Raw genomic sequence first — 21,792 nt, 5'->3', positions numbered from 1 at the left:
ATGTGTATCACTAGGAAACAGAACATCTAAGTTTTATATAGCCTTTGTCTTAATGCTGGTGATCTGTGAGATAGCTGACCTTACAGCTGACGCTCTCTGATCTAGAGATGCTTTTCTGGCAGGCCAGGTGCCTGCTGAGCCTGTGTCCTTGGACCAGTGAACACTTCATCCTTGCTGTGCGTTCTGACTGCCACCTCACACAGTTCACACTCGGGCAGTCCTGGCAGGAGTTCAGAATGGACCTTAATTTATCTAGAAACCTGGTGGTTTTACTGTGGAGTTAGATTCCAAGGAGTTTGATATCAAAAGAGGACACAGGTATTTTCTTTTAAGAAAGAATAATTTTCACTATGGGTTTGTTTGTTGGGGTTTTTTTTAATTTTACTTTATTTCTCCGGTACAGGTATTTCTGGGCTTTTTGGGTATGGGGGGTTCCTGACAGCTCTCTTGCCTTTTAATATAAAATTTGTTCGGTGTATTTGTTTGTTGCTTTTTTCTTTTTCCTTTCATTTGAACCTAAACCAGCTGATGCAGTCCCCAAAGAGCGAAATGCATCCCATGCCAGCTGGCATACCCTCTGGCTGTGAAGCCTTGTTAAAGAGATCGGAGCTGACAGATTCTTGAGCAGCAATCTGATACAGGCCTTTTTTTTTAATTTGTTTTTTTGAGCTCACCCATGTAACAAATGGGTGCTTGTTTGGGAGCTTCACTAGAGGCTTGAATGGAATCATTGTTATCAAAACACTGCTGTGATTCAGAAGTGCCCAGCAAAGGGGGTTCCTCTCCCTTGTGCTCGTCAGCTGGGCACTGCAGGTGTGGCAGGCTAGCTTAAACCCTGGTTTCATCCTTATTCTGCAGAATAATCCAGTTGTCCTCTGATTTTCATCTTTAAACTGATAACTGGGAAACTGAAGCTACAGTTCTTTACAAAACAGAGACTCAGTTCAACACTAAAAATGAAGTTGGAGAGATGAGTGAGTGTAACCAGGGCAGAGAAATGTTTTCCAGATTGATGTTTTGGGGATAAAGCATTGTGAAAGTAGTACCTTGCCAGGCTTTTGCATAGATCAACATGTTCTCAATTTTCTTACTGTTACTGTGGTGTTTAGATTACAAATTTTACCCCAGAAATGCTTGGAAATTCATGCAAGTAATACATAAGCTCCTGAGCTTTTAGTCCCTCTTTACATTATTTTCTCTTGAAAAAACGTCTTGTCCAGTACATGTTAAAATAGCGAATCTTTGAATCCAGAATAGTTTAATGTTTCTGTTTTATTCAATAGGATTAAAAAGCAAAGGGAACAGAGCTATTTGAGAAGACACTGACTCGGAATTCTTGGTTTTCTCAGTCAAAATCGATTCTATAGGAATCTGAGTGAAGTGTCTAGCATGAATTTGTTGCACAGGAGTAGAATTAAGACCGCTTCTCATACATGGAGCATTGTGATATGCATGGAGCTATGTATTACTGTGTCTTACAAGGATTTCACCTCATAAAAAGATACAGCATTTGGTTTAGATTTCTGTTTAACCTCTCCCTGCCGTGCTGAATTCTGCCTCAGCTGGCTTCTGCCTCTCTGTGACTTTGGAGCTATAGTGCCAAGCAAGAAGGTGGTAACGTTGGGGATCCTTGCAGCATCGGTGGGATGGGAAAGGCTCATTGTCAAGGAGGAAAGTTTATTTTCCTGGCTGCTTTTGAAATGTGGCACGTGGTTCTGGGTGTTATGCTCGTATTGAACTGAATATTATGCTGGTATGGTACTGGCATCCCAGGTGTGTCACTGGGACTGAAGTTAACTTGAGCTGGAATTACAAGCCGTATCCGATGCTCAGTCCAGAGAGTCATACATTCAAAATCAGTTGTCACTTCAGTAACAAGAAAAAGAAAAAACTATATGAGTTCTGTTTTTTCCATCTCTTCTCATGGTAATTTCTCACCTTCTCCCCCCTGTCCTTTTTCCAATAAGAAGTTAACAGCATATGTAGAGACAAAACTGAGAGTTAATCAATTGTCTGTGATGAAGAAAACATATCTCATTGTCACTGGATTTCCAAAGCCAGCTCTGTCATTACAGAGGGCCATTTGGGAATGGAGACTTAATCCATGTGGAGTCTTGGGAACAGAGATTGTTTCATCAAAAATCTTGGTTCATCTGCTGCCTTGCAGTGCGACCTTCAGTGCATTTTGCTGTGTCTGTTTCTCCAGTGGAAAATTATTTGGTAATATACTTTACAGTGACAGTTTACAGCTATTCTGAAGACCTCATCAGGGATAAGGTTTCATTGTGCGCTACACAAGCCAATCCCTGCTCTACTGAGCTTATAGCAGAGAAGTTATTTGAGATAATACTTAATGATCATTATAAGGCTTGTGTAAAGAGCACTCTGACTCTTTTCCATCTGCTGTCATAAAGTTAGCAATATTATATCTCTTCATATAAAATCTGCTTGTGTTTTTTGTCTCTGCTTCAAGCTGCACCAACAGTTTGGAAAACAGCCCGGTGGGAGTCTTTAGAGTGGGACTTTTGGCCTCATCTATGAACTGATATTTTCCCTGACTCAGAAGGATGTTTTTATATCTAGTAATACACATTTCAAAATAAGCATCTGTCTTTTTTTCCTGGTGGAGCAAAATAAGCATCTGTCTCACAAGTAGTTTCTTTTCTGATGAGGCTAGTTGTTAAAGAACCCTGACTTTACTATATAAAAACCTTATGTCTATCTTAAACTCATAGACAAACTAGTCTTCTGATGTTCTTTGTTTTATCAGAGTGATAGTAACAGAAAGGCTCAAAAATTGGATGAATGGAGAAAGGATGAAGACATGTTTTGTAATATTTTTTGTTATTGTTGTTCTTGTGCCTCCTGGTGTAAGCTGTGTGAGTTGAGCAGGTAGTTAGAAGGTCTATATATGGTGATGAACATACCTGCAGGAGTGTGGGGGGGTGAATAACAAAGGATTTGAGAGAAAAAAGGTTTTTAGCTTTTATAGAGAGCTCATCTTGAGCGTGACTGACTTGGCGAGCAACATCTGGCTGGCATTGAGGGTGTTCTTGCATTGTGCTGGGAGAGGCAGCAGGTGCTCCCCAAAAATCTCCTTGTATGCCAAGAAAGGCACACTTGGTGTTGCTCTAAGTCTCACTACTGGTAAGGGAGAGAAGACTCCACAGGGATTTTTATTTTATTTGTAAACCAAGGAGTAGTTTAGTTACTTTCCCTGGTGTTTACGTTTTAGATGACTTGGTGTTTGTTGGCTTTGTTGAACATTTTTCCTGAAAAAATAACAACATATGGTGAAATAGTCTGCTGCCATAAACACAAAGCAGGAGGTGAGAGAGCTTCTTAACAAGTAGCTTTCATGTGTTTGAGACCAACCCAAATTTGCATCGTGCTGTTGGTGATTTAAAACCGGCTTCATTCTCTTCGGTGGCATATGAGAGAATGTGATGAAGGTTTCAGAGATGTTTCATCTCCAACTGCCACTGAATCAATTGGCAACGATTGGGTGTACAGTACGTGGGCAACCTGTGCCCCCTGCCCTCAGTGATGCCTGAGGGATGATGCCTCTCCACAGCCATATTTGAGAGGTCTGGAAGAATGTGAGTTCCCAGGTCAAACGGGGCAGCCTCATGGAGAGGGCTGGAAACCATGGAAATGGGGAGTTGTGGGGCAAGAGGTGGTGGGAATGTGAGGCATCCTGCTGGGTTCAGGACAGCTGTATCCTCAGGGCCTAGGGAGTCACTGGCAAGGACTTGGACACATCATTGTTAGTATGAGAATGGGACAAGACAGAGAATGTGAGGGCTCTCTCCTCCTCTTGTAAATTTTGAATAAATTTGGGCTAGAATAAAAGGGCTTCATGTTTTCTGTTCAGTGGCATAAAGAGGGGTGGGGGAAGGCCAGGTACTCGTCTCTGTTTGCTGTAGTGAGTTAAGATCTTACCCAAGGCAAATATTGAGTCCCTTTGCAGTGTCGAGACCTTTCTTCCAAAGGCAATTATGGCTGCACAAATGGTGTGCATCACTTCCCAGGGAACAGGTCTGCCTGCTGATGAGCAAGAGGCACTGCCCACCTTGCACCTGCTAGTCTTGCCATTTCATCTCAAACCTGTTAAATACCATGAATCCATACTGAGAATTGACTTTTTCTTTTTAAATTGCAGGATGCAAAGAGAACGTGCCATCATGTGAATGTGAAACAGCTAAATGAGAAAAGGACACCTGGGAAGGCTGAGCTGAAGCTGCTTGTGCACGGAACGACAGACTGATTTGCTGCTGGAGACAAGATCAGGAAACCTCGCTCCTCCGAAAGACTTTCCTGAGTGAGAGGAGAGGAACAGGAGGAAGAACACAAAAGAGCAATGGGAATTGAGGGCCATGGTTACCTGAGATAAATGGCAGATCCCTGGGAGTCTAACCTTGTAGCTGTTTGCTTTAGCTTTTTCTCTCTCTGCAGCTGCTCTTCCTTTTTTGCGAGCTGCTGCTGGGTCCTGCCACGGCGGCACTGGAGATTCCAGGAGCGACGTGGGTGCAGCGCGTGAGGAGGGGTGAGCAGCCCGCCCCACCATGATTCAGCTGTGGAAAGTAGTGCGGCATGTGCGACAGCTGGAGCTCCACAGATTGATCCTGCTGCTCATTGCCTTCAGCCTGATCTCCATGTGCATCCTGGCTTATTACGTCACTAACAGCCCCAAAATCAAGGAGCCACCACCCCTGCCCTTCAGTGACTGCAGCAACCAGCACCGCATCTTGATCCCACCGCAAGCCAGCTGGAGGCTCACGAAATCTGTGGACACCTCACGCACAGATCCTGTGGTGCTAGTCTTTGTGGAAAGCATTTACTCCCAGCTGGGGCAGGAAATAGTGGCCATCCTGGAATCTAGCCGTTTTAAATACAGGACAGAGATCGCCCCTGGCAAAGGGGATATGCCCACCCTGACAGACAAAGATAGAGGACGCTATGCGCTTATTATCTATGAGAACATCCTTAAGTATGTGAACCTAGATGCTTGGAACCGAGAGCTGCTGGACAAATACTGTGTAGAGTATGGAGTAGGGATTATAGGCTTTTTCAAAGCAAACGAGAACAGCCTGCTCAGTGCACAGCTCAAGGGTTTCCCCCTTTTCCTACATTCCAACTTGGGGCTGCGGGACTATCACATCAATCCTAGTGCCCCCCTGCTCTACGTCACCCGGGCTAATGAGGTGGAGCAGGGTCCTCTGCCTGGTGATGACTGGACTGTGTTTCAGTCAAACCACAGCACCTACGAGCCAGTGCTGTTGGCCAGCACGAAGTCCTCGGAGTCCATTCCTCACCTGGCCACTCACAAAGCATTGCATGCCACCGTGGTGCAGGACCTGGGTCTGCACGATGGGATCCAGCGGGTTCTCTTCGGCAATAACCTCAATTTTTGGCTGCACAAACTCATTTTCGTGGATGCCATTGCCTACTTGACTGGCAAACGCCTCTGTCTCACACTTGATCGTTACATCCTTGTTGACATTGATGATATATTTGTGGGAAAAGAGGGCACTCGCATGAAAGTGTCTGATGTAGAGGTAAAATCCCCCAAATAGCTATCACTAGAGGCCCTAGACAAATTTCTAATGCGTGTGGTATATCAGGAAAGTCAAGATGGCGAAAGTCAAGGTGGTGTTTAATTTGATTGGTGCAGTTGTTCTCATCTTAAACAGAGAAGTAGCCTGCAAAAATGCTGAGGCACCATATGTGATGCTCTCACAACAGTTTTGTAGGTTTAAATGGAGCATTTCAGGAGCTGCTCTCTCTGAATTTAAGAGGAAGATGCCTGTGGTGGTCTATCCTGTCTCCTCTTTAATGTAAGGAACAATCATATGCAGGTTTCTTCTGCCAACCTATTTGTAACTGTACACTCTACTTTTCAAAAGGAAAAGGCAAGTTGTGTTAAAATAGAACAGCAAATATATGTTTATTATTATTTATGGTGATATGTATAAACTGTATATATTATATTGCAGAACTGTAGGCCAGTCCATGAGGCCTACATGAGGCCTGATATAGTCTATATTTTAGCCATCCAGCTTTTCAGCACATAACCAAATTGGGAAAGGAAGGGTTTTCTCTCATCCTTTGTTGCACTTCCCTCTTATCCGCCACTCATGCTTGGGCAGGGAATATCAAAAAATTCACCAGGGAAACATGGTCTGAACAAGTCTTCATGAGAACCATCTCTGTGGCTTCACAGTTGGGAAAGAGAGATGCTATCTTTGTGGTTTGCTTTTCTTGGCAGTTTCTGGAGTAATACAGTGACCTATCAGAAAAGGTTATGGGTAAGGCACAGAGAGATTTTGTGGAGGAGAGAGAACTGAAACAGGGAAAGGAAAAAACAAGTAGGAAGAAGGTAAGAAGCTAAGTGCTTCTTCTCGTTCTCTGTATCCTTGAAAGTATGTGATAAAATGTTCTGTTAAGTCTGTGCTATGTGTGCATATGCTGCTTCATGGAGCCAAGGACTTCCTTTTTTATCTTCCCCATCAGTTCTGGTTTGTAGCCATCGAGGCAGGTGCATTGCCTGTTTCTCCAGATGAGCTGAGTCTGTTCACAGGTATTGCACTCTGGATTCCCATTCAGCACTTGCCCTTAGATGAGTCCTGAATGGAGTTCCCTGGGTGCCAGCCTTGATGATGATAAACCTGTGACAGCAACTGCCTTATCATGTTTCCAAAACAACTTCAAGGTGAAGCACCCTTTAAACTTTCTTCCAGGGGCACAAAACATTTGAGGCAAAGGTGTAAGACAAAATACTGTTGTACATGCTTGGCCCCTTACCTGAACCTCATCTGTTCCATGTTCCCAAGAGCACTCTTACACCTCACTAGGAGTCTTACCACCTTTTCTACATGTTTTATGCATCCACGCAAGATATGTCTTAGTTAATCTTCATGTTCTTAGGACTTTGAGATTTTATGTTTTGCTTCTGATCCCAAGTTTATCTTGGGGCAGAGTAAAACCCTGCACTCTGTTTGTAGCTAGCTTTATCTTTTCAAATCACTTGAAGCTGCATGCCTGAAGGAGCTCTAATTGCATGCCATTATTTTACTTGCTTCATTCTTTAATAATTCTTTAGAGCCACTTCGACCATAACGCTCTAAGCAAAGAGGTATAGAAAAAGTGATTCCCAGCACACAGGTGTAGAAAAATGGAACAGTTGTATGTACTACTTATTTAAGGAAAATGCGAACATTTACTTCATTTTACTGCAGTGTCCTTGTGTTTTGAGGTGCTGAAATGCCCTGAAAGATTTTTTATTTGAAGGATCACAGTCTTATCTTGGTCCTAAGCAGGCCCTACACCCTCTAGTTCAAACTGGCAGAGATTCTCACCTCCGTAGTGTTTGTGCAGGTTACAGACCCATGTAAGAAAGCAGCATATAGGTGGCCAAAGCTCTTGGGAACAAAGGCTGCTCTAGTGATGTAAAAACCCAGACAAGATTATTCCAAAAGATGCTTTGTTTGGGTTTTAACAGGGTGAAATGGAGGAATAATCTGTGATCAGTAAGCAGAGAATCTCAGGCAAAGCAGATAAACCCCAGATTTATCCATTTAAAAGAAGCTCTCTGATTGCAGAGCCACGCGAGGTTAATGAATTTTTATTTTTTAAAAGCGAGAAATAACTACATGGATTTGTTGATAGCTTCTCACCATGGGGAAAGAAGGGGATATAATAGTAACAGAACAGCTGGCATTTTCTTTGGCCTTTTATATGAAAGCTCTGTTTCAGGGCTGTTATCTCAACACACAGCTCCTTATCTCAAAGCTTAGATTACAGTGGTCAGGGTAGCGGTTTGAAGATTGGATGCTGTGTGAAGGTATAAAATTGACTCTGCCGTCCCAGTGAGCCTGCTTGCCATATGCAGGTCCACGTTCAGAGAGCTTCCCAGACAAAACTACTATTAAAAGAAAGTACTGAATGTAATTTGATCAAAGGCATGTCCATGGTACATGTCTTACACAAGAGAAATGTTTTTATTTGTGATGCTTAAAGGAGAGCTGACTGGCTTTCTTCTTTAATAAGAAAAAAAAGAACCATGCTTGCTTTTAGTTTAAAGATGATAACCCTTGAGTTCCTGCTTTCTGCTGAAGGGTTGCAGCAGGAGCTTGCAGTCCTCGATTAAAGTGAACAGTTGGAAGTTGCACAAAGAAAATTATTTTCCCTTGTAAAGTTTCCCAGAGATTTGAGCTGCACATAATTAACAAAACAAAATCTCGGAGAATCCCTTCTCTTCTAAATTATTCCACAGTCAGTCTCTTCTAAAATCATAATCCTAGGAATTTACCAGACCTCCATGGCACTGGTCAACAAAGACAAGCCGTTTCTAATGCAAAAGGATCTGGCTTTTGTGATCCTTCCTGGTTGTCTTTAGGTATGAGGAAAGAAGATTAAGTAGATGAGTTTTTGCCTCTTTTGCTGGTAATCTCTCCAACGGCATAAATAGTGTGAGCAATCACTGCTAGTGAGTCTGAGAGCAAGCTAAGTGAAAATCAAGGACAGTCATTTCATTTTGGGTTATGAATGGTGAGGGTGGAAAAGAGAGAACCTAGTGAGGGTGGCTGTCAGCCAGCTCTTGCCTTTCTAAACTGTAGAGGATGATCTTACCTGCAATTAAAGTACTCAGCAATTTCTAACTCCCTGATTCCAAGATTGGAGGAGAGGTAGAAATACCAGTATCATGAGAGCTTTCTCTTTTGCCAGTGCTGTTTTGAGCTCTGCCAGTGCTACTGCTGGGCGATGAGAAAACTGCTGAAAATCCTCTTAAGAACATGCTGCCCAGGGTCCACAGGGGCAGTATCTACAATGCAGGTGTTTCTGCCACATGTTCCTAGTATGCTTTGCATGAGCACTGAGAAGAGGCTATTAAAGCACTCAGCTTTCTTCCTCCATTTTTTATCATCTGTTTATCTTCATTTGTCTGTGCACTATTTTCTTGTAGTCATGATATCCTCTCTTCCCAGCATCTGACTCTTGGCCTTATTTCCCCCTTTTCTTTTGCCTCTTGTTAGAGGCACCTGAGATAGATGATATTTAGTGTTTGTATGGAACAGCTAAAATCTCTGCAAACACTTCTAGTGTTAAAAATTTTTTAGCTAAAAAAGCAGAGTTGCGTGGAGATTTAACCCTGTGTGACTGCAATGCCAAGGTCACCGTGGCATCTTAGAAAAGGATTAGGTCCTAAAGAAGGAACCAGTACAGTCAGAGTGCTGTGGCTTCCCCTGATTTTTTCCTCACTCCTAGAATGTTAACCCCATTGAGAGAGTCTTTATCTTCTCTGGATAACATCAAGAGCTTGTAGTGACTGTTGAGTAAATCTTTGCAGATCTGTCAGTGAGATTATGTAGATTCTTAATGTATTGCAACAAAAGGCACAATTTTAAACTTTCTTCCCCTAACATTTGCTTAGAAGTAAATAGTTGTCATCATTTGAGATTATAAAAAAAGTCTTTTAAAGTGATGGGCATTGAACGTCAGACTGAAGCTTAGACTTTTTTTGCATTGTGTCCAGAAATGTGCATTGGAATGTAGTTTTCTGTCACTTGGGCCTGCAGTATGGCTGCCCCAGTGAAGAACTAAAGGCCTCCAAAAATACAGGTCGTGTGTTGCAGTGGATGTTCTGTGATAGACTGTGACAAGCGTGAAGCAGGTCTGGCCTTGATGTGGCTTAAGAGTTCTGGTAGGCAGTGTTCAGCATCTCTTTGGAGACCCCATCTGTTCCTTGCTGGGGTGAGCCTTGCAGAGCTTCTAGCATGGAGCTTAGCTGGGGTAGGAGCCTTTCTGGCTAGCTAGTGTGCTGGCTTGCATCTTGGAAAGATTTTTGAAATAAAAGATGATAATAAAATGTAAAAACAGATATAAAAAAATATTGTAAAAATGTAAAACGGAGATACTTGGATTGGAGGGGCAATCTCATAGCACATTATGGATATAAATGAAATGCCACTTGAATCACCTGTAAGATATTATTAGTGCTATCATATTCATCCTACTTTATGGAAGAGAAACAGAGTGCAGAGAAAAGTGCCACCTTCCAGCCCCTTCCCACACCTGTTTTGTTGCACCTTACTACAGCTCACAGATCTCTTTAACCCATGTTCTAGGAAACATGGAGTGCATAATTTGTTGAAACAAATGTCCAAATACTTTTCCTGGCATCTTAGTCTCTTTTATCCTTTTCAGGGGAAAGACATTTCTTCAAACCTACGCCATGCTACCTTAGGGTGTGACTGTGACAAGGATGCAACATCAGCAGAGGGATGGCACACAGTTAGCAATAAACCTGCCAGGAAAGCAGGACTCCATAGGGCCCCGTAGTCTCGGAATTTCTGTGGCCCCCAGAGTACCTCCCTGGTCCCTCCCTGGACACAAAGGATTGCAGCCTGCTGGAGCAGGGCTTTTTGGGATTTATTATCAGACAGATGTGTCGTCATGGTAACCCCAACCAGGCTGTAAATCTCTTTCCATGCAGAGGAATGCTAAGCCTCTTAACCGCTGTCTTTCCTCCCTCCACTTTTCTACCCTAGCTTAGGGAGCTGGATGTGCCTTTCTGGGCAACGGAGAGAAGTGGTGAGGCTTGGGACAGCTCTGGAGAAAGAAAAGAAAGTGGCACTTTCCTGTTTAAGTTACTGGGTGACATGTTCAAGGTGCTGGTCCCAAATTTGAAGCAATTCTGTGTTCAAACTGGGCAGACAGATGCCTCTCTGTAGAGAGATGCACAACTCTTAGTCTGTGCTCCCCAATGTGTAGGGTGAGTCCCTGTGTCTCTCTATGTAATGGGATCTTGACCTCCTGTTGCCAGTGCTGGATCTTGTACAAAGGAGGCTTCAGCCATCAGTGCTGCTGGCACATCACCTTTCAAAAGCGCTGCCTGTGTTTATGATAGGTTCTGGAGATGTCACGTGCCTTACATTTCTCAAAATGCCGTTCTTTGTTGGAGATGGAGGTAAGGATGTGGTAAGCGTATGGCCATGGAAGAACCAGAACCTTTGAAATTTATCCCAGGCTGCATGTGGTGTCACTGTTGTGTGGTTGTGGGAATGAGGAACGGGCAATTAAGTGTGTCTGTAGGGAAAAGTGTGAAAGCTTGGTTCCCTGAGAGAGAGCATTGAGACTTTCCTGCAGGACTGCAGACAAAATCTGTCTGATCTTCCCACCTTGTCATGGTCATGGACTGCTTGCCTTGGGAATAAAACCACTCAGCTTCTTTGCTCCAAGATACATTTGCGGTGAATGGGTGATTGAAGTAAACTACAAAAGTCATTTTTAAATTAATATGATGGCTAGTATTTGGTCAGCACTGTTTTGATACGTTGGTGTATGTATCAAATCACAGCAGTGATTTTTGAGGTCATCTGTAAGTGGTAGAGGTCAAGGCTCCTCCATGGAATGAGAGTCTGCCTTTGGGAGTGCCCTTTCCCCTCTGAGGGAGTGGTGCACCTAAACAATTCCTATGGGAGTGTGAGCCATGTGAAGGCACCTTGCAATGCTATTTTGTGCTCCATGGGTCTGGGGAAGGGTAGCTGATGCAGGCAGATCTCCCCTGTACAGTTTGCTAGCTTTCCCCAGAGTTACATGCCAAGTTGCCTGTGTGTATTTGCATCCAGCCCAAGTCTGCTGTTGAGGGATCTTCACCTTCACCTTGATGCAGTCACTGATCCATTGCTTTATTAGAAAAGCTATTAAAATCTAGATAGCCTGGACAAGGATTGTGTCTGTCACCTGCCAGCAGCTCTCCTCCCATTCCCTGTTTGATTGAGAACTTCTCCCATAGGGACCTGCACTGCTGGCACTTTCCCCAAAGCAACCAGGTAGCAGCAGAGTGTGCATCTCAGAGCTTCTCTCTTTTTATTGTTTTCTGGCAGAGAAATTTGACTGGAATTAGTTTGTCTTACTTGTCTGTGACACACTGAGCCCCTGGGGTTTTTTTGGTTTTTGTTTTGTTGGAGTTTTTTTTGTGTCAAGGCTGGCTGCTGTCTTACTCTGTACACTGCTGGACCTTGAGGTTTGTGGCACGAGGCACTTTCCCTTTGGCTGTAGCAATTACTTTGGACATTTAATGCAGATACAAGTGAGCACGAGAGACCCTTTAGGAGATGTGATGACTGTGAATGTTGGCTTTCCCAAGTTTTTTTCACAAAATCCAGGAAACCTTTCCTGCTACAAAACTGTTTTGTCACTTTCAAGGGAACACAAAGCCAGGGCTACCTCCCTGCTGTGATAGGACTGGCTGCATGGGTAGTTCTGAGAATCCACTTTTCCTCTCCAAATAAAAGCCCCTTCCCTTTGGATCACTTAGTTACTGTTCATTATACTGTTGACTTCTTTTCCTTCATCTGTACATCATGTGCTGCCTCACCATCTTTTTCATTAACACATAGACTGAGAAAGGGCAGAGGTTCAACAGCAAAGTCCCAGCCAACATGGGAGAGGAAGGGAGCATTGAGGTTGAATCTGGAAAGCATAAAGGATCTGTTGCTTGCAACTGAGATTTGCTGTCCCTTTTCCTTATCACAGATACTCTGGGTCCATCACATTGGAGAGCATCATCTGACTATGGTTTTAAAGGGGCATAATTTAGTACAGCAGAATTACTTCAAGTAAAGATTCCCTATATGGAGCACTTGTCTGCTCTGCTTCACTCCTAGGGCAACAATGCCCTCTGATACCTCTTCAGACTGAACTGGGCACCAGTAGAGCACAGAGAAATGTTACAGAGCAAAAAAACATGCATATGAACATCTTTTTCCTTTTGTTCAAACAGGCTTTACTGAGCACCCAGAATAAGCTGAGAACGTTAGTCCCAAATTTCACCTTCAATCTGGGCTTCTCAGGGAAATTCTACCACACAGGTAAACCCCTGGCACCTGTTTGTCCCAGCCCCTGTTAGTCCCAGCACCTGTGTACAGCCCCCACATTTGTGTGTGTGTGTGTGTGTGTGTGTGTGTAATACATCAGAGAGAGCATGACTCTCCCTTGGAACAAATCTGCATTTCAGGGGATTAGCCACTGCTTTAAAAACGCTGAGCCCCTCTTCTGCCTTTTGTTTTTGCACTTTCTTTTCTGCTCTCTGTAGGTACAGATGAGGAAGACGAAGGGGATGACATGCTGCTCAAACACAGGAAGGAGTTCTGGTGGTTCCCTCACATGTGGAGTCACATGCAGCCTCATCTTTTCCACAATGTCACTGTACTGGCTGAGCAGATGAAGCTCAACAAACAATTTGCTGTGGTAAGGGGCATTGCACTTTATTTACAGTACTAATCCTTAAACATTCTTCTCCTGGAATAGCTGTTTGGACCCCACTGAACTCAAATACTAGTCTAGTAATTCAGCTGCATTTAAGAAAGCCAGCTCTGAAAGTTCAGATTGACGTGTGGCTCCTGTTGCTTGCCTGAAGACAGCACCATTCTCATGCCTGCCTGTGCAATGGGAAATGTTTCCTGGCACCTGCATGGCCCCGGGCAGCTCCACAGCATTCCAGGGTGCAAATCCCAAGGCGCTTGTTTGCTGAGGTGTGAACTTGTAGCATTACCATCCAAATCCAATTAATTTACAAACTCTGGCAGTAAGAAGGCATTTTCTTTTCCTTATTCAGTGTGGTTTTGTAAGGAAGTCACCTGGTCGGTAGTATAAAATGCTATGTGCTAACAGCATATTCTGGCCTTCCCAGACAATGCTGAAGGAAGTTACTTATCTAGGAAGTACAGGGGAAATTCCCTGGGTTTTGGCAGAGGAGGGGGAAGCCTTGAACATCCTGCATTGCTGGAACAATGTCTGTTTGATGCTTACAGCCCAGAGTTGAATATAGCGTACATGTTTCTCTGAAAAGAAATGTCCTCTTCACCTCTAGTTTGGTTTTTTTGATAGTAATCCCCTTGGGAATAGCAGGCTGCTGTCTTGTGTTCCCATGACACACACAGATTAGAAATGATCAGGAATTCAGAGCACAGTCACAGCATTATAGAAACAATTTAGGCTCCTCCTTTTACTGGTTAAGTAACAGTGCAGTCTTTTGCAAAGTGAGACAAAGCACAGAACACAATTACACATATTTAACATAAAGCAGGCCAGCAGTGAGAGAAGGTTATTGCTTCATTTAGGGGCCCTGGTTTTATTGTGCACCACCAGGGTAGAGCTGTCGTCATTAATATTGTTACCAGAACCACATAGTGGAATTAAAACCCAAGAAATTCAGATATTTCCTGTCATTTTAGTGTAGCTCCAGGCCCTATATCTTCACCCTCAGTAGTCTCTTGCTCCATGTCTGCTTTTCTTTGGATTGCTAGAGACAATACAGATCCCAGCCATCATCTTTCTTTCTTCTATATCAGTTAAGGAAATTTTGTTTTCCTTCTCTGGTGACTCACATCTAGGCATTGTGGGACTGAGATATGTCACTTAACAGTATTGATTAGTATGTAGTAACCATGGAGCCTTACCTGAGCATTCTGAATTAATCTGATTTTTCACACCTGCAAGCTGCAAGACCATTCTTATTGCAGCTGTTACCAGTGCGGAATGTCCTCGTTGATACAAAACTGCCCTTATATTTGTACAGATGCATAAAACAAGAAGTACAAGCAGTATTTCAGGTTTCCCAATACAGAGAGTTTTCTTGTTATTCTGTCACCTTGCTCCAACACAGATCCTTTTTAAGGCTATTAGTTAAATACTGAATTATCAAGCTGCATATTCTGCTTCCAGGAGCATGGGATTCCCACAGACTTGGGCTATGCAGTAGCCCCCCATCATTCTGGGGTTTATCCTGTCCACACACAACTCTATGAAGCATGGAAATCCGTTTGGAACATCCAAGTAACGAGCACAGAGGAATACCCACACCTACGGCCTGCCCGGTACCGGCGTGGATTCATCCATAATGGAATCATGGTGAGCACAGCTGGGCAAGCACAGCCCACTTTCCTGCCCAGGGAATGGTCTTCTAGTGACCTGCGTCAGTGACATTAATCTTAATATCACCAGTGTTTCCAAACAGTGAAGCAAAGAAAAAAAACTTGGCTAAAGCCAGTTCTGTGTTTCTTGGAACAATTCAGAGGTCAGTACTGAATGGAGAGCAAACCCAAGCCAAGAAAGACTAGGCTGAGATCTCACTGGCTTTTTCACACTGTGATGAGTTAAATGGTTGGGAGGAATAGCAAGAGTCCTCTGAACCAATGCCATTCATGACATAGTCCCTTACTCTTTATATTGATCCACGAAGTGCTGCTTTGACTCATTCACATGTAGATTCTGCTGCATCTGCCTCTTGTCTAACTTTGCTTTTCTTCTGATATTGCCAGGTTCTGCCTCGACAGACTTGTGGTCTTTTTACTCACACTATCTTCTATAATGAATATCCTGGTGGCTCAAAGGAGTTGGACAAGAGCATTCGTGGTGGTGAACTCTTCCTGACGGTGCTTCTGAACCCAGTAAGTTCATCTGAAAGGGGAGTTGGTGTATGGCTGTCTCAGCCTATGTGCCTGATACAGGAAAGGACTAGATCTTACTGGAGATTCGGTATAACCACCATCACAGAGACTAGGATGTGAAAGAGGGGGCCAAGGCAGTACTTGCTAAGGAATGCTGCTTTGCTTTACACGCTGTCAAGGGAGCATCAGTATCCAGAGTGTTGACAAATGCAACACTCTGCAGGTAGAAACTACCCAGGGTGACACACTGAGCATGGCCCAAGGTACAGTGGGTATTACCTGGGCTGCTGTATCTTCATGAATCAGAAGTGAGATGCACCTTCTGTTCCATGCACATCTGCTGCCATTGGCTTCTCCCCTGGCTTACTGATGAGTTTTGTTCACAGTAATTGCTTTTGCTGGGCTTTCATTATGAGGTGTTCTCCCTTTTCTTTCAATATGCAGACGCTTGAAACGATTTCTGTTTTCTTTTATTGTGTTGTAGCTGTCACATTAAGGCTTTTTTGTGAGATATTGGTCCAACACAGGGATTTCTTTTTCAATAATAACCAGCTGGCAGTAATCTCTGATCAAGGAAAAGTATGGGAAAATTGTGCTCTGGTACAGGATGAGCTTATTTACCAGACTTATTGTTGGGTCTTCATAGTGACTTTTTTAAACTTTCAGGCACCTTCAGATGCTTCCCATGTTTACACTTTGCTTCCTTTTGGCAGTGTAGCATTTCTCTCTGTCAGAGCAGAGTACTGTGCTCTAAGCTCCTCTCCATTGCTCATGTTTGCACAGTGACTCAGACCTTGCATTCCTCCCCTCCTGATAGAGCCATCTCAGGGACCTGAAAGAAAGCTGGCCAGCCCCACAGCCCCAGCAGTGATCCGTAGCAGGCAGACTTGGACCAGGCTCTTTCAGTCCTTTTTGGTGCTTCCAGCTCCTGTTGAGTGGATATAGACAGGCAGGAGTCTCCAAGCCTGTATGTGTACGATTAACTCCACAGTGCAAACAGAAGATATTTGATCTTCTGAGTGGTGAACAAGGTCTGATGTCAGAAGGAGAATAGCTGTTGATCCTGAGCAGACAGGCTGATCTCTTCTCACAAACACTTCTGCTTACACTGCACAGGCCGCTCACTGCTGTGCCCGCAGCTGCTTGTTACATATTGTGAGGTCCTCGTACCCTCCTGTCTCTGTATTCTGTCTAGGCTCTCTGTGACCTCTGCTCTCATTATTCCTCGGTGTGAAGGAAGGGAAATCATGGCATGCTGACAGTGGAAGGGAGGGGGAGAAGAGGGAGGTGTTATTTCCAAGCCAGTCTCCGGGGTCTGTGGGTGTGGATGGGAGGGAGGGAGAGATGGCACTTGAGTGTAGCTTATGTCAGAAGTAGTGCTCAGAGCTGTTTTGGCAGCAGTAGCTGTGACGGGGCAGAGCAAGCTGCCAGGCCTTGTTAAGCAGTACAAGTGTGTTACAGGACGTGACTGCTCACTCAGAAATACAGGGAAATGGCTCATCAATTGAGTTTGTCTTTCCCTCTTCTAAATCCAGTTGCTTGTGACTGTTTGCAGGTGGCAACATTACCTGTGTGTGCCGTTTTACCAAATGCAGTCAGTCTTGAGATGCAGTCGCCAACCTGGATCACATGCAGGCTTTTTTTCATTCTGGAAATCTTGAAGAGGTCCCAGATGGTGACCTGTGTCCTCCCTGCTGCAGTACTTGATTTGTGCCAGTGAGCCAGACTCTTCATGCAGCAAATTTTTCCTCTACATATTTCACTAGCTAGTCAAAGGGATGAGCCACCCTTTGCTGTCAGAAAACCTTCCTGATGTCTCCCAGAAAGGGGCAAAATAGAACATGAGATGTGTGCTTTTGCCACCATGCCTTGCAGTTACACAGATCTTTCTGTCCTTTGCTCTGTGTTGTATTTAGCACATCCTTCTTACACAACAGCACCAAACACACGCTGCTCTTTGAAGTGTAGGTGCCAGAGCCTGTCTGGCAGGGCCTCTCTTGTCAGCTCAATAGGAAACCAGAAGTGAAAAACTCACAGGCAGACAAACGTGATAAATCTTTAACTCCACTTACTTTCCATGTGTCCCAAAGTCCTACCACTGTTTTCTGTTGCCTACCCAAAGACCCTGGGTTGTGAGAACCTTATAGACAGGATTAAATTTGTTTCACAGTGTCTTGGGGATGGCTCAGGCAGAAAGAGTATCTCTTGTCTTGCTGAGACTAGTCCATGGTGACACTGGGCAGAAAACTGAATTCAGACTTCCTGAGTGCCAGCAAACGTCTTCATCCCAAGACCATCTGTCTCCTGCTTCCCCATTTTGCTCTTTCCCTACTGTGAGTGGGAAAGTCATTCCTGCCCCCTGCCAGGGAAGCCTGTTATTGCCTCCTGCCCTTACCTGGCGTCATCAGAATTGAACCCAGAACTGTGCAGCAGTGGGTGTCCCTGCTGTGACTGCAGTTGGTTTCCCTCCCTGCACTGGGCAGACACTGTGTGAGGAGTGGTAAATAAGCCACGTGGTCATTCCTTCACCGACCTCAGTGTTTTTGTTTTTCTAACTTCCAGCCATGGTGTGGTTTGTGTCTGGCAAAGTAGTGTTGTGTTATGGGCACTGGGATGCTGAATTCTATGGGATCTGTCAAACCCACACACTAGAGTCGAGCTGATAACAGTCCTTTGCACTCTTATCCAAAAGTTAAAATAGTGAAAAACTGACAGGAGGGAAATGTATCTGCTGGAGAGAAGAGATGGCTTGGCAAGGCAGAAATAGCACACAAGCTCCTGAGCACTGCAGTGCTGGGGCGGCTGCCATGGCTGTTGAGTGACACTTTGCCAAAGGATTAACATCCTTGGGCTTGGCAGGACGTTTCTCAGGGGCTGCCTGTGCTGAAGGTTCTTGCGAGCTAAAACTTACCAGCTGGTGTCTGTTTCTAGGACAATATCCTAGTGCAGTGTCTCTTTGCAGTCCCCGTTTAGATCCCCACATACACCTGTTCATATTCTAAAGTGCCAATTACCAGTTGTTCTTTTACGCTTGAGATGTCAACTCCGAAGAGAACGAAAGCTGTGACAGGCCGTGGGCTGAGGAAGAACTCCGGTGACAACTGTCCCTGTGCCACTGTGCCCTGCCCCACAGCATGGTGCCCCTCCCCAGCCTGCTCCCCTGCTGTAGCAGACTGCAGCTCGAGAGCTTGCCCGGGCTGTGCCCTGGGGAGAGGAAGGGAGGCTCCCATTTTCCCACGAAAGAGGCTTTGCAAGGGAGTCACTGACCAAGCCTTGTTCCCCTAAATGTTCTAGAGCCACTTGAATGGGATTTTGAAGCTGTTCTGGACTCGCATCCAGGGCTCTGTTAACACCCTCCCACACATACCATTCCAAGGGCTAACTGAGAAGTCTATGTTCCTCCTCTCCCAAGCTCTTCCTGTCTTGAAAGTGCTACGTTTCTTTCCTTTTGCCTCAAGGCATCGCTGTATCCTGGCAGATGGACACTTGTCAACAAAGACAGTCACGGCAGTCTGAGTTGTGAACAGCCTCTTTGTGACCGTGGAATCAAGCTAGGAGGAAACGCTTCTGTTACCTGATTTACTAGTAGCCCATGTCTTTCCTATTTTCAGATAAGCATCTTCATGACCCACCTGTCCAACTATGGGAATGACCGTCTAGGACTGTACACTTTTGAGAGCCTGGTCAAGTTTGTGCAGTGTTGGACCAACCTTCGCCTGCAAACATTGCCTCCGGTCCAACTTGCAAAAAAGTACTTTGAAATCTTTCCCCAGGAGAAGAATCCCTTGTGGCAGGTGAGAAGGCAGCTTTAACTGCTGGTGTTTGAAGAGGTGTATCCCACATTTAAACTGCTGATCCAGAGCACAGCAGGGTAAAGCATAAAGCTTTTAGGTTTAACCATTGTGGCTTCGGGCTGTGTGAGGCAAATTGCAAGGTGGAACAGAAGGGGGGTAGGAGCAGTAGGTCACAATCGTGATGTGAGCTTGGGGACAAGGATGACTGTCATATGTGACTGGGTCATTAAAGGGCTTGTATTAGGGCAAGCTGCTGTGAAAAGTGTGTAAAGTATGTGAGGAAGAATCCTGTTTGGTGCTGGAGGACTTCACAGGCATGTTAATGTGATTAATCTGAAAGTAATTTCACACTGCAGAATTCATGTTCATTAAATAAAAACATGCTTATTCCATTTTATCCCAGTGCAGCAGCTCTTTGCATGGTAATGAGCAGATGAAATTAGCTGAAGGTGATAGAGTTGTCTGTCTGCCAGAAGTTCACAGATGCTGAGGTGCACTAACACGGTGGCCCAGCCCAGTATGGCTACATAGGGCAAGGCCTGTAGTTATCACTCTCAGAGAGACTTTGGCTCTAATGTCACTCTGGAGCTTTTGAAAATGGTCCCCATGTTTTTACTTAACACCTCTTTAATGCCTGGCAGAGCAGCAGTGTGGCTCTGAAGCGTTCTTCATATGCTAATAGCATTTTCCTGAGAGGATTGGCCCTTCCAGCTTTTCCTCCTCTTGCCATTACCTCCTGTGGTAATGCTTAATCTCATCTCTTGTGCTACAGAATCCCTGTGATGATAAAAGGCACAAGGATATCTGGTCCAAAGAGAAAACATGTGATCGACTCCCCAAGTTCCTCATCGTGGGACCTCAAAAAACTGGTAATGTGTATGCTTTATCCAAAGACAGATTGCAACTTCCAAAAAGGAGAGTTGGAAATGTCCATGCCATAGATCTGTATGGCTGCCCTTTGTGCAAGCTGCCAAATGGCCACAGAGGACATTTCAGACAATCTCAGATATGTTCTAACCTAAACCTGGCAAGTCTGTCAGTACTTTCCACTCTGGCATTGTGCTTGGCTTCCCCTACCTGCAGAGTTTTGTTTTGGCTTTTCCGTGTAAGCTCAGAGCAGCAGTGACCTTAGTGTATCACAGACATAAGCTGTCAGCAGGACTAAGTGCACACGCTTAACAAAGGTTACAGTGAATGTCCCCTAGTGCTTTTACTGCCACAGATCTGTGTACCCACTGCATGCTCCATGTCACTGTCAGTGGGAGGGAGAGAAACTCTTTTGTCTGATCTCTGTCACCACCTTTTAACTGCTGTGGTTGGCAGTGACACAGCTGTATATACTGTACTGACGAGTCCCTTCTAGGCTGAAGAGAGCAAAATCTCTTCAGCTAAAGCCAAGTCTTCAAGCCTTGGCTGTCTGTGTAGTGTGGTGAAACAGCGGCTCCAAGCATCCATAGCAAATGGTGATCAGTCTCGGAAGGAAGCTTGTCCCAGCCGAGCTGCTGTCTCCTGGCTGTGTCACTGTGAAGCTCTGTTGCTGTGTGTTTATCATGACCCAAGCTGCTTGCAGTGGCACAGTAAGAAAACTACTGGAGGCCCACAGCTGTGTGCTGAGCTGTGTGCTGAGCAGGATCATCAGGTTTGGCAGGGTAAAGGGAAAACATTACAGCAGAGGCAGGCCAAGGCATCTCCAGCTGAGTTCCCATCCAAGGACACTAATGTTGTCTCTAGCACATCTCCTGCCCAGGCCACCTCCCGTTTGGCAGGTATGAGTTCTGCCACATGACAGTGGCTGTGCCAGCATGGGGGTAGCTAATGTGGGTGGCAGCTGTCATGCTAAGGAGGTGACTGAAATGAGCTGCATGAGCTGAAATGTGGGACTGAACTGCTCAGGCAAGTTCAATCCCAGAGTGCTTGGTGCCACTGCTGTTGTAACCTGCATGAGTTAAGGGGTGGGTTAGCCACACATGATAGTGTGCCCATCTGGGAACTGTTTTTTGCAGTGAAGTAAAGCTGTTCGTTCAGCCAAGTGTTCTATGTGAGCCAGGTCCCTTTAACTGGTTCCTGTTGCAGGCACAACAGCTGTGCACTTCTTCTTGACCATGCATCCAGCTGTCACCAGTAACTTCCCAAGTCCATCCACCTTTGAGGAGATCCAGTTTTTTAATGGCCCCAACTATCATAAAGGAATCGATTGGTAAGAAACCTGACGTGTGTTCTTCTGTGATAAGGTGCACTCATGTTGTGTTCCCCTGAGTCTCTCTGTATTTTCACCTCAGCCCCCTTGGCAGCTTCTCTATCTCTAAACAGCTGTTTTCCTTGCTATTGCTCAGTGCACATTCTCTCTTTTCCTTCTAACCCAGCTGTGTAGTTTCTGATTTTACTGACTGTTCAACAGGAGAGTTGTAGGCATGATTTAGCTTTAAAAATTCAGCAAGTCCTTGTTGAATGTACTGCTGTCATGAATTTACTTTTACTTTGACATGCAAAACAGACAGCTGTGTTCTCATTAAAAAGTTCTTCATGGTTTCAGAGTTAAAACA

General features: G+C 44.7%; 1 protein-coding gene across 2 annotated transcripts in view; it reads left to right on the top strand.

Moving 5' to 3' along the window:
- The window catches only part of NDST2 (N-deacetylase and N-sulfotransferase 2), a 67,392-nt gene that overhangs the window by 39,028 nt on the left and 6,572 nt on the right, over positions 1–21,792 (top strand). For both annotated transcript variants that reach the window (XM_027720029.2, XM_039377885.1), the window contains 8 exons: positions 4,163–5,558; positions 12,788–12,875; positions 13,100–13,254; positions 14,731–14,916; positions 15,327–15,455; positions 19,067–19,249; positions 20,022–20,118; positions 21,323–21,446. In XM_027720029.2, coding sequence (XP_027575830.1) covers positions 4,566–5,558; positions 12,788–12,875; positions 13,100–13,254; positions 14,731–14,916; positions 15,327–15,455; positions 19,067–19,249; positions 20,022–20,118; positions 21,323–21,446 — 1,955 coding nt within the window. In that variant the 5' untranslated portion in view covers positions 4,163–4,565. The remainder of the gene's footprint in view (positions 1–4,162; positions 5,559–12,787; positions 12,876–13,099; positions 13,255–14,730; positions 14,917–15,326; positions 15,456–19,066; positions 19,250–20,021; positions 20,119–21,322; positions 21,447–21,792) is intronic.

This window comes from Pipra filicauda, unplaced genomic scaffold (genome assembly GCF_003945595.2).
Source record: "Pipra filicauda isolate LSUMZ 115617 unplaced genomic scaffold, ASM394559v2 scaffold96_size2947999_pilon, whole genome shotgun sequence".
Classification (NCBI taxonomy): Eukaryota; Metazoa; Chordata; class Aves; order Passeriformes; family Pipridae; genus Pipra; species Pipra filicauda.
The sequence above is the reverse complement of the archived record's forward strand: the minus strand, read 5'-3'. Positions and strand labels throughout refer to the sequence as shown.